Consider the following 13,022-nt stretch of genomic DNA (forward strand, 5'->3'; position numbering starts at 1 on the left):
TCTCTTTAAAGGGGACCTATTATGCAATGCCGTTTTAACATAGAACCGCCCTGAGCGAGTTCATAGCGAGTTGTACACAGTCCCCCATTGCTGCACTGATGAGAACGTCTCCCTAGTGTTTTAGGTGTTCTGTAGCTGGATGGATTAATCCACATAGCTCTCTCCATTTACTCCTGAAATCCGCTGAAGATGAGGTGGATTAATTTTGTTTTGGAAGAAAATGCTTCCTCAACTCTAATGAAATTTGTTTAAGTCTGCACAAATAATTTCACACCAGACTTCTTTGTGAACAAATGTCAATACAAAGGGACAATACAAAACAGAGGTTGTGCTAAAAATTTGTTACTCAAGGATAGATCAGTAAACTGTTCGTGATCCAGCTTACAGTTTCCAGAGTTATTCTGGATACGGCAGTAATGAAGGGGAGAGCACTTTATTACAGTTGATTTACAGATATAAAGTATACCAGTTTATTAAACACCACCCGAAAAGGCATAAGGTCTTTATATATTTGTTTACTGCTAGTTGTAAAGAGTGTTTCTGTGTACTTTGCTATGTATGTTGATGATAATGCAAGGGAGTGAAGTACAATAAACCTCATAAAACTCATCGGTAAAGTCGAACGGGGTCCGGTACAACAGGCTTGTACTAATATAGTGGATAAAAACAAGACAATTTAAGTTATAACCGCAATGAAACTAAACTATACCTGTCCTGTCTCCATGCAGCATATATTCGCAGTTTCTGACATTATAGTGCATCCTGACTGACTCCTGACACCGGAGAACGAGCTCTTGAAGCTCCGCCCTCTTAGGCTGAGCACAGCAGCTCATTTGCATTTAAAGGGCACACACTGAAATGGCGTGTTTTTGCTCAACCCCAAAAAGTGGCAATTTTAACATGCTATAAAAATTTATCTGTGGGGTATTTTGAGCTAAAACTTCACATACACACTCTGGACACATCAGAGACTTATTTTATATCTTGTAAAATGGGGCATAGTAGGTCCCCTTTAAACAGCGCAGATTTGCTGTTATGTGCTAAAAGGTTGAGTTTTGGTTGTGTGAATCACATTGAGGCATCAGATGTTACTGACACGCTGTAAAGCATCTACCAGAGCGTGAAATATTGTTATCCTGATGGGTTTTTGCAGTGGCACGGCATGCACATCACTGTCCTAATCAAGCTGACACCTAGAGCCGCCACCTCTGATTCAGGACAAAGGCCTGGCAAGGGAAGGCCAGCCAAGACACTAATGCAAACTGACTGCTGGAGATTTTAGTGCATCCTTCTTTGCCTTTAGGCAGGTGTTGACCCTGCCCATTTTGCACAGTTTGAAAAACCGTTGTACTGTTCCTCTTATAATAGTCTTGGGCTCATATTCAAGTCAGAATTGGGGTGTTTTCATAAACGTTACATAAAAGTTGTCTTGCTCTTCCCTTTTGTCTTGTGTTCATGATTTTGTAGGATACTGTCCAGTCGCCACATAGTAATTCATTGCATTGTCAACTTCCAATAGAACTTCCAATAGATTCTTAAGGTGGTTTTACATCCTCCACTCATGCAAAGACGAGTGTTACCATGACAGAACTTGTTTGAGTGCTGCCCCGGCTTGCCACTCTATGCTTTTATTTGGGACACAATCGCTGCATTGTGCCTCTTTTATTAGATGTCATTGAAACTTGTATGACTTTATGAAGCTCCAGTGAAATCAAATCAGTCATGGTTTCAAATACAGATCAGTTTATAATAGAGTGCAGCCAGGTTCCAGAAGTATACATCCCATTCATTTTCTCTTCAGGGGAATTGATTTTTAATGATAAGACAGAGCTACTGTGAGCAATAATGTTGCTAATCAATGGTATGTTTTATTGAAGCCATCCAGCCAGCCAGCACCAGCATTTTTGTTCATTTTCACAAAACTTTCATGGCCCCCAGAATATTTTGTTGTATGATAATATTTGAACATGCAATATATCAAAAGAAAGAACAGAGCCTCTGCTTTTAAGCAAACAAACTAGGGATGTCCCGATCACGTTTTTTTGCCCTCGAGTCCGAGTCCGAGTCATTTGATTTTGAGTATCTACCGATACCGAGTCCCGATCCGATACTTCTATAATACATGAAAAAGAATAAAGAAGAGCGAAAAAAACAGATCCAGGAACAGTGCTTTTCAGGTTTTTCAGGAATCTAACAATCGTTTTCACGTACAGAAAATGGATAAAGTAATCAAATATAAAATATCACTGCATATTATCTTTACTGTATAAAATAAATAAAGATTAATCATTATTGAAGTTACAAAAACTACTCAGTCAAGAGCAGTGAGTGACGTCTTTGTTATTTGTTGTTTGATTTAACATTAAAAACAGGCAGCAGGAATAGTTTTTTCCCCCTATAAGACATGCACGATCCAGGACATATACTGTTACACATGCGCTGTCTTTCTCGACTAATATACATTCACTTAAGACATAACCGACTATGTTTGCTAGGATACTCGCTAAGACGGGCATGTTGACATAATTTTTGTATGAATTTGTCTGCTGAAGCGCAAGACTTGAAAGAGAACTCAGTATTTGCGCGCTGACTGAAATAAGCGTGTGCGCGCTTTGGATGAGCGCACACAAATCTTCTCACAGTGCGCAAGCTCTCTTTCGCGTCTTGTTCTTGAAGGTTTAAATCAGCAAGGCTTAAATGGGTTAGTTTAAACACAGACAGCAACATGTGCTGTTCAGGTCTCACCTGTATCAACACCCAGGTGATGACGGCGTAAATGACTGGACATTAGAGCATACGGCACTCGCAGTTAACAGTTTACAAAGAGTGACTGTTTTGTCCACGCTTTCTGATTATCGTTGTTGTAACGTTTTGCGCATCCATCGACTGAAACATACATTATTTGAACTCTGTCTGTCTGTTTTCCACGTTGCTATTTTAAACAAACCATATTAACCAATAGATGCTTCGTCATTCGAGATGGACCGCGGTGCAAGTGCGTACCGAACCGTAAGTGGAGAACCGTAGGGTTCGATTTTTTACTGAGAACCGTTGCACCCCTAATACATATATATCTGAGTCCTGATCGGGAGGTAACGTCCGATTCCGATCGGATCTGGACATCCCTAAAACAAACTAAACATTTTATTCTAGCTTCATGCATTCTTTTTTTATCAATACATTTGAATGTGGCTAAGTTAAATTTACAAAAAGCTATATTTTGAACAAAAAGCTGAAATAATCATGTTTTTGTCAAAGACTACATGGAGTAGGTTGATTCCATCAACACCTCCAAAGCGTGCGCAGTCCTTATACCTCTTCATGGGTCAACATTTTGTTCAGTAACATTAGGCAGTTTTGATTTCTATGCTGTTTAATGTTTGATGATTGCTTTATTTTACAAGTCCATAAGGAATGTTTATATCGCTTGACGCTTGTTTCTTCTTCTATGCCTGTGTTTTGATCTGGAGATTCTGTACTATTTCAGAAGATGCCTAATAGGGTCCCCTACCGGATAACAGTGAAAACATGGATTGCCGGAAAATTCTGTCAATGGCGGGGAAGCTTTGTGCCATAAATTATGAAAAATTCTGTCAAATAGCAAAGAAAGAGTTAAAAAAAAATTGTGGTAATCAACAGATGTTGTCGATAGAGTTTAACTTGTATTGAAATGGTTCCATTAACCACTATTAGAGACAGATATGAAGTGAAGTGAAGTGAATTGAGTTATCTTCTGTGATTTTGCAAATTTAAAGCACCTGCTTTGGCAGGTCATAGAAAGGTCTTTCTAAGGTGATGTCATGTGCTTTGACAGCAGATCTTTTATTTAAGGCTCTTTATAGCTGGGACTGTTCGTGGGCGGAAGGGTACAGAATAGCTTGGCTGGATTTTCTGGTTTACACGGGCCATAACAACTTTAAGGAGTGTGCGTCTGGCCATCAGCCCACCATGAACTCCCCAGGCAGCTGTTCAAAGGTAGGAATTTCTTTGTTGACACCAGACACCCTCATGCTTAGAGGAAACGGCAGATTTATCAGCAGCAGAGCCCCTGTAAACCTGACCTTTGAGGAGATCCTGCTTCACATCATCACAATTTTGACTGGTGGGCGTAAAAAGCTGTAGGGAAAAATGCATGAAAAATTGGAGATTACATCATCTATGTTAAACCCAAAAAGGCCCATTGCCCATAAAACACACTACAGCCAACGTCTTTTGGCGCAGCAGCTTGTTTATTATGTTAAATCTGTGTTTTTGCTCAGTTTTGCAGTATTGTGTCTAATATGAGTTTAGTGATGTTTTGAAACAGTAATCTGGATTAGGCTTTAGAAAGGGTTCCTAATTTTGCTTGTAATCCTTTTTCGTCATGCAGTATTCTTAGCAGACTGTTACAGTTACTGTTTGGCAGCTCATTCAGTGTAAATAAATAAAATGTAGTTATGAAAAGAGGAATGTTTCAATCATGTTACAGTTGTGTTTAAAAGGCCTGTATTAACCTCATATGCACAACATATAAACATTCATGTTCTAGTTAATCATACATTATCTGTTAAAAGTCATTTTAAATTTTGTACTTGGTTCCAAATGTAAAGCCTGTTTTTGTTTTTATTCATGATAGGTTCTGCTGAAGCTTTTTTGTTCTTGATAAATTGTCTTTAAATCCTTTAAATCACTTCTTTTGTAAGTGCCTACCATTGACAGATGAAGCAAGCAGTTTTGTGAATTTCAGGCTCGACATTTCAAACATTTCCTCTCATCAAGCAGAGCAGAAGTCTATAAATTCCCTCAGCAACAATGGGTTCATTAGAGCTGAGTCAACACATTTCTGCTGTGCTTTTCCTCCCCGGGGTTGTATCAACACCTTTAGAGCCCTTGGAAGATTATTTTTTCCCTTCCAGCAAAATCTTGCACTCTGGATGACTGGTTTGTTTTTGCAGCCCTTTAAATCTGTAAAGATGCCAGAGCGTACAAGCTAAATGTGTACCAAGTCACAAGTCAGACCTTGAGCTATCTAATCTTACATTGGGTTTTTTCATGGATCTTAGCGGTGTTCTCCCCTAGCTGCTTGGTTATTTTCCTCACATAGCAACCAACATGCATGCTGAAAATATCTGCAGAAGCTCCAGAATCCATGGTTTATAAGCATCTCATGAGGTTGCCTGAAGGAGACAGGGACCACATGCATCTCAAAGTGTTATCACATGAAGAGTGGATGTGCTCTAATTTTAGCAAAGAACAAATATGAGTATGTTTTCTGTTAGATGTTTTTTGTCTAACTATTGCATAACGTTTTGTCCTGCTGAGCAGGACCTGAGTGACTGTTTTCCTGGGCTAAGGACATCATCCAGCTGGTGCTTGGGAAAAGGGTGAGGCTTTTGGGAATGATATATGAGATGTTCTGTACTCAGGACTCTCCAAACTGTCTTATACAGATAGGGAGATGAGAGTTTGCTCTTTATAACACAATGAGGGCAACTTTTTGCCAGACCGGCCAATGTCAGTTGAAAATTTACTCGCCATAAATATTGCTTAATGGCCACTGTGTGTGTGTGTGTGTGTGTGTGTGTGTGTTTTTTTTTGTTTTTTTTTAGTAATTCTATTTATATATTTTTTTTATGATTTTAAAATGTTGTTTTTATATTTTTATTTTGAAAATAAAAATACAATTCATGAGATAATTAATTACGTATATACAGGGGCAATATTCAAAGCCATCAGTTACAACCCCCCCAATACAATACAACCATACCAACGTTCAACCCCCCCAAAGTTGAAACCAAATCTACGCCTTTGCGTATATACTTTTTTAATTACTTTATATATTTTCATTCTCATGTAAACATTTTCTCTTATAGCGCAGAACATTGTGTCAGTGGCCACATCATCATTCACAAAATCATAAGACACGTCATGATTTTTTTCTAATATTTCTGTTTTTGGTGGCTTATGTGGACACTTTAAATTGAGTTGTGCACATCACTTCAGCAACAGTAAAATATAACATAAATGATGTATTCTGGCCAAATCTTTACTTGCATTTGTTGCTGTGTTCATTTTGGACCCTGCCATCACAAATACATCACTGTCTGTGTTTTAGCACTGAAATGTGCTGTTTATTCAGCCCTCACAGTAAGGATATGGCTACAGACTTTGCAAGCATCCCAGTGAAACTCAGTGGTTTTGGCAAACGGGGCTCCTGACAGGTAGACATTCCTGCTTGGCTATTAACACATCATCTGCCTGCCTGAAAAAACAACCAGCTGGTCTGGAGCCATTGGTGACACCAGGACCACCTCTTAACCAGTTAAAGGATTAGTTCACTTTAAAATGAAAATTACCCCAAGATTTACTCACTCATATGACTCTTCTTTCTGATGAACACAATCGAGGTTTATATTAATAAATATCCTGACGCATCCAAGCTTTATAATGGCAGCGCACGGGACCGATGAGTATGAGCTGAAGAAAGTGCATCTATCTATTATAAACATACTCCACACATCTCCGGGGGGGTAATAAAGGCCTTCTGAAGTGAAGAGAAAAATATCCACATTTAACAAGCCAGACCACCTTCCGTAAACTTATGAAGAAAGTGTAACGCCTCTCGCAGTTTAAAATGCTTACACTACGTCTTATGCCTTCCGTATTCAAATTACAAAAAAAAAAAAAAAAAACGCTTTTTCTGTAAGTTAAATATGAAAGGCGGTCTGGCGGAAGCTAGCTAGTTATATATACCTAGGATGGCTTGAGGGTGAGTAAAGTTTGGGGTAATTTTCATTTGAAAGTGAACTAATCCTTTAATTACACCATTTCTCCATGGGGTTAACCTGCATTTCTGGAGATATCAAGCAGAAATTTGTTTTTTGGACTTCCCAACTTGACCATCTTTTCCCATTTTAATTTTGGCGAAACACTTGCCCGAACAATAAGGCTTTCCAATACAAAACTAGAGATAAAAAGGGTTAAAAAAACATTGGTATATGTTGATAATTGTGCCATTTAAGATGTTTATGGTCTGTTAAGTGGTACTAGAAGACATTTCAAAAGGGTACAAATGTTTGTTGTTGTTGAAAATGTTTATCATCCAGAAGTGAGACTTTGCAAACTGCTGGCAAATGTCCATTAGTACTTCAGAGTGCTGTGGTCTCCATGCAGTCTCATCAGCTGCCTATAACAGACACACAGCCTGCAGCGAAACGCTGACGGCCAGTGTGTGAGTGGAAGAGATTTCATTCCCTAATACAAGCAAATAATGAAGTGCTGTTTGTTTTAAAGAGACTGTCAAAATGAACAGATCTAAACATGGAAAGAGTAGAAAAATGTAGCGTTCATTTTCACCTTCCACTCTAAAGGCGGACAAATACTTATATTTGCTAACATTTACATTTAATTGTAGTAAAATAAGTTTTTCTGTGAGTTCATTTTTCCGCTGAGGCTGAGAACTTTTATGTCGCAGAAAAGTTTCCTGGATTATTTGCGCCTTGCACTTCGACTCAAACAATAGACAGGAAGTGGAATTGTGTACAGGAAATCCTTGTGGCTAAGTGGAAGTGAAGATTCTTTAAATTTTGTTTTTAAAAGCCTTTTCAGCTCTGTTAATGTTCCTCTGAGGAATCATACATGTGTAATATAAAAAATATATATATTTAATGTAATAATATATTAAGCATGTCACTATCTCTTTAAGGATGTGTATAGACAAACATAAAACTTGATTCCTTTTTCAGTTAAAGAGTCTAATGGTTTTAATAATGTGTGGTTTTATTTTAAAAATTGACAAAAAATATGAATTTGTGTGTGTTTTTATATATTGATGACAAGTAGGGTTGGGCTACATACTGGTAGACACGATTACCAGTAGAAATTTGTCAACTGGTAGTGTAGATGTTGGACTATCATCTCTATCGCAGTTACGCTCTTATAAAGTTGCCATGCTGCAACAAAACCTTGTCATTTGAATGCTTTTTTAAGCCTTGTGGTTTAAAAACAAGTGATTTTAACCTTTCAAGTGTGAAAAAGCAGTGAAAGGGAATTCGTTTCGGTATATGCTCGCGCTGTCTGAGGTGTTTCTGAGGACTACCTGAGAGAAGCGCGCATATGATACAGCACATGAGTACTGAACTGAGTACTTTTTGCCACCTTAGTTGGTTGGAATGGTCAAATACACACAGCTATGTGTCAAAATGCCAATCTTTGCAATTATCCTCATAAACACAGTCATTATAAGTGAACATAAACAGTTAAGAAAGAAATCGCATGTGTATCAGTATATTGGATCCATGCATTCATTCTTGAAGTGACAGCAGCCTAATAAACCTGCTGTCGTCTTTGTCATTACAGGTGCAATAGGACATTTTCAGAGTGGCTAGTAAAACCAAGCTAGCTTTCAAATCATAACATCCCACCATCCCCTCAGAGCCCAAAGCCACGCCTCCTCCTAAACTCATGAAGAGACACACACAGCTGCTTTCGGCAAAGTGTCAGTAGAGACGGCATGTCTCAAATCACATAACAATAAATGTAAACAACATTTCATTTGCACCAAATATAATGATTGGATGAAAATGTTATGGTCCTACACCTTCAACAGATGATATTTCTATATAAAAATACATTTAGATCGTTTAACATAGTGATTGCTGTCAAGATGTGAGAAGACTTTCGACCAGTATAACAAAAAATGTTTCTGTAGAGAATCACTCATTGCACCTTTAATGTTAATCAAACAACAAAAGAAAGAAAATCTCTCTTTTTTATTACCTTTAATAAGAATAAACATATATTTAATAGACAGTGAAGACTATGCAGTGTTTTTTTTTTTTTTTTTTTTGGTACATTTGATTACTTTAGACAATTTATGTAGTACTGGTATCTGTTGTAGTCTATTGATTGTCATTAGTTTATTTGTTCTTATTTTATCACTGATTGTTTACGTCTTCAGTAATATTGTTTTTTTATTTAGGCTAGTATTAGACTATTTTTGTGATATTGAAATTGGTGACAGTAATTATGAAATTTCAATGGTATCAACAATTTAGATATATCGCCCGCACCAATCAGTGGTGTGCGATTAGATCTACAGCTCATGACTGATTCAAAGGATCTTATTTTCTGAACCGAACTTGTATCCCCTCGCCAGGAAATGCAGGGACCCATTTTTTCCCACAGTTAGCCTGCTGACATCTCCTAGTATCCATGGTAACATGCATCAATTGACCCATTTAGAATCAAAAGAACGAGAGGTTCTGAAGGACTCTACAGCATGCATGCGTGAACAGAACGCAAAGTAAACATTGGTATGCGGTTATGGTTGAAAAACAATTTTTAAAGTAAAAAAGTTAATGCAATATAAATATATTTTGCTGAAGAAAAAAAAACTACATTTAAAAACTGTATTTTAATGTAATTACAATATTTATAACTTCATGAATCCAGAAGGAACCTTGTCTACCCAGATCCCCAAAAAACATGGCTTGCTTTCTTCATGGCCTGTTTACATGTCTCTAAATGTGCCCTTGTAAAAGTTCTGGGGGGATGAACCAGGTCACACATTTCGAACAGTAAGCACATGTCCAGGAACTAAACCAGACAGCTTTGCTGCATTTGCCCAGCGTCAATCGAACATGGTGGCAGACAGTTTGGCTCACTGCAAGAGACTCAACTGCACTCCATGCTTTTGGGTCTTCAATGTAAACAAACCAGAGTACTTAACGTGTCGGACCAGGACAGACACTTCTAAACATAGTCATGTCATTTGTTCAGTGTAGGCCATTGGGGCTAGAGGTTCTAAGATAAACTCTTAGCAAATGTGTTGTTGAATGAGACTTGACTAAATTTTAGTACCATACACGGATGTAGTTTTGTATAGCTTTTGGCACAAAGTCTGGTCCACTTATTGATCATTTAGACAGGAAAAGATGGTCTAACTAAACTAACATGTAAAACTGGCTGTATATATATATATATATATACAGTATATACAGTACAGTCCAAAAGTTTGGAACCACTAAGATTTTTAATGTTTTTAAAAGAAGTTTCGTCTGCTCACCAAGGCTACATTTATTTAATTAAAAATACAGTAAAAAACAGTAATATTGTGAAATATTATTACAATTTAAAATAACTGTTTACTATTTAAATATATTTGACTAAGTGATTTATTCCTGTGATGCAAAGCTGAATTTTCAGCATCATTACTCCAGTCTTCAGTGTCACATGATCCTTCAGAAATCATTCTAATATGCTGATTTGCTGCTCAATAAACATTTATGATTATTTTCAATGTTGAAAACAGTTGTGTACTTTTTTTTTTCAGGATTCCTTGATGAATAGAAAGTTCAAAAGAACAGCATTTATCTGAAATACAAAGCTTCTGTAGCATTATACACTACCGTTCAAAAGTTTGGGGTCAGTAAGAATTTTTATTTTTATTTTTTTGAAAAGAAATTAAAGAAATGAATACTTTTATTCAGCAAGGATGCATTAAATCAATCAAAAGTGGCAGTAAAGACATTTATAATGTTACAAAAGATTAGATTTCAGATAAACACTGTTCTTTTGAACTTTCTATTCATCAAATAATCCTGAAAAAAAATATTGTACACAAATATTTTGTACAATTGTACACATTAAATGTTTCTTGAGCAGCAGATCAGCATATTAGAATGATTTCTGAAGGATCATGTGACACTGAAGACTGGAGTAATGATGCTGAAAATTCAGCTTTGCCATCACAGCAATAAATTACTTTGTGAAATATATTCAAATAGAAAACAGTTATTTTAAATTGTAATAATATTTCACAATATTACTGTTTTTTACTGTATTTTTAATTAAATAAATGCAGCCTTGGTGAGCAGACGAAACTTCTTTTAAAAACATTAAAAATCTTAGTGGTTCCAAACTTTTGGACTGTACTGTGTATAATATATATATATATATATATATATATATATATATATATATATATATATATATATATATATATATATATATATATATATATATTTCTGTTCATTTAGTTTTAGTAATTTTATGTGTTTTTTATTAGTTTTTTTTCTTGTTTTTATTTTTAGTTTGTTATTTTAGTACTTAGTACTTATTTTAGAACTTAAATGTTTCATTTCAGCTAGTTGCCATGGCAACATTTCTCGTTTTAAATTTTTTTAAATTTTATTTTGTTTCAGATAATGTTTATTTTATTTCAAGTAATGAAAATTTGTTTATGGTTTGTTTTAGTAAATGATAATAACCCTGGTCGGTACATGTCAGTTCTGAACGTACTGTATTAAAATGATTTAATATTTGCTAAAAGAGTTTTGATTTTGTTTTTGGGGTCTACAACATTAGGTTTTCATGCTTGAATGTTTAAAAAAAAACATTATTTTAAAGCACCTTTCTTCCCAGTCTGTCAGCAACATGGTTTAGTTCCAGTCTCTATGAAGCCCCTCCTTCCAAAAAGCACAGTGTGCTATGATTGGTCGGCTGGACTAGTGTGTTGTGATTGGTCAACTGCTTCGAGCGTGTTTTGAAATTGTCGCACCCCGCGAGTTTCACATGGCAACAACACACTAACACAACTCAACAAGTGCTTACTGATATAGAGAATAATTCCCTTTGGAGTGACTAGCAAAGACTTTTTTTTATGCGTAAACAGCAACATTACGCTCTAAAGAAAGTTGAAAACATAAAAAAGCATAATATGTCCTCTTTTAAAAGCCTTTAATTCTTGTTTTCACAGAGGTGCTGATTAAAGTCCAGGTCTTCGACAACAGCGACCTGTCACCCCTAAAGGAATCCAGAGTTCAGGTGTGTGGAAACCAGACCATCTTAGCATCCAGCCTTGCTGGGGGAGATGGGATTGTCACACTTACATTCCTGTACCGGCCAGGAACGTGGGTCATCGTCACAGCATCAAAGCATGGATTTGTCACAAACTCAGCACCCTGGCATGCCAGCCGCATCCCACGTGAGTACTTGCTGTATGATTGTAACTTTTTTCTAAATTGTGTCAGGGAAAGCCTGCAGATTATTATTAGAAATGGAGTATTCAATTTCATTCTGAAATTCACGCGCATTAACTGGACTTCCCGTCAAAACTGCTAGAGCAAGACCAGTTAGTGTTTATGGGCTTCTCTGGAATCATGTTAATCCCTTATTAAAAATGTGGGATATAGTTTAAGCATTTGACTGTAGATTAAAAGGTTCCTGGCTTCTATCTAGATTAAGGGTGAAAGAAAAAAAAACATGTTTCTCCAATGCATTGCGATTCTCTCTTCAACAATTCTGAATTGATTCTGAAATTTTCTGACTTTGTTTCTTTATCCTCAGAATGCACTTGCTTCCCAAAGTGCTTTCATGACTTGAAATTAATGTAAACAGTCAGTTATGTCTTAAGGGATTAGACAGACCGGACAAACATCTGATGTATCAAAATAGAGCTGGACATTAGTGTGAATGCGGCCTATTAGATGTTTTTAAGCTATAGCCTATACTTGGCTGAAAATTATTAACATACAATTGTAGAAAAAAAAATGCATCAAGATTAGGTTTCTGTCACTCTGAGTGACATTGGAAAGAGACACAAAACACAAAAATTAATATAAATCAACCCCACCCTGATTTATATTGCATATTTACTTGTATTCAAAGCATCTTAAATGCATTTTAGGTAAACATATTATTAGTGTATTAGCCATTGCATTGCCGTTTCGAGTGGAACTGCCAACATGGTGATGTTTTGCTCATGGCCTCAGTGAACTTTCTGAATCTGATGAGTGATTTGTGATCTGTTGGCTACATCCTATTATTTAGATGAACCATCTAGATCTGTAATCCAGATGGAGTTTTGCACACAAATGGACAGGAATGTTAAACAACACTCACTGGGGTGTGGAGCGTGCCGGCCCGCGTTGTGATACCTAGCAGCTGCTCGGAGTCGGGCCTCAGACGGTCGTGTCCTCTTTTGACTCTCTCGCTCTACGATTGGCTTAATTCTATTTGCACAACAGCATGCTCTCCTCTGC

General features: G+C 36.7%; 1 protein-coding gene across 2 annotated transcripts in view; it reads left to right on the plus strand.

The window, feature by feature from the left end:
• The window catches only part of fam171a2a (family with sequence similarity 171 member A2a), a 42,441-nt gene that overhangs the window by 4,124 nt on the left and 25,295 nt on the right, over positions 1-13,022 (plus strand). For both annotated transcript variants that reach the window (XM_048210521.1, XM_048210511.1), the window contains exon 2: positions 11,738-11,965. In XM_048210521.1, the coding sequence (XP_048066478.1) occupies positions 11,738-11,965 (228 nt within the window). The remainder of the gene's footprint in view (positions 1-11,737; positions 11,966-13,022) is intronic.

Source organism: Megalobrama amblycephala, linkage group LG1, assembly GCF_018812025.1.
Source record: "Megalobrama amblycephala isolate DHTTF-2021 linkage group LG1, ASM1881202v1, whole genome shotgun sequence".
NCBI lineage: Eukaryota > Metazoa > Chordata > Actinopteri > Cypriniformes > Xenocyprididae > Megalobrama > Megalobrama amblycephala.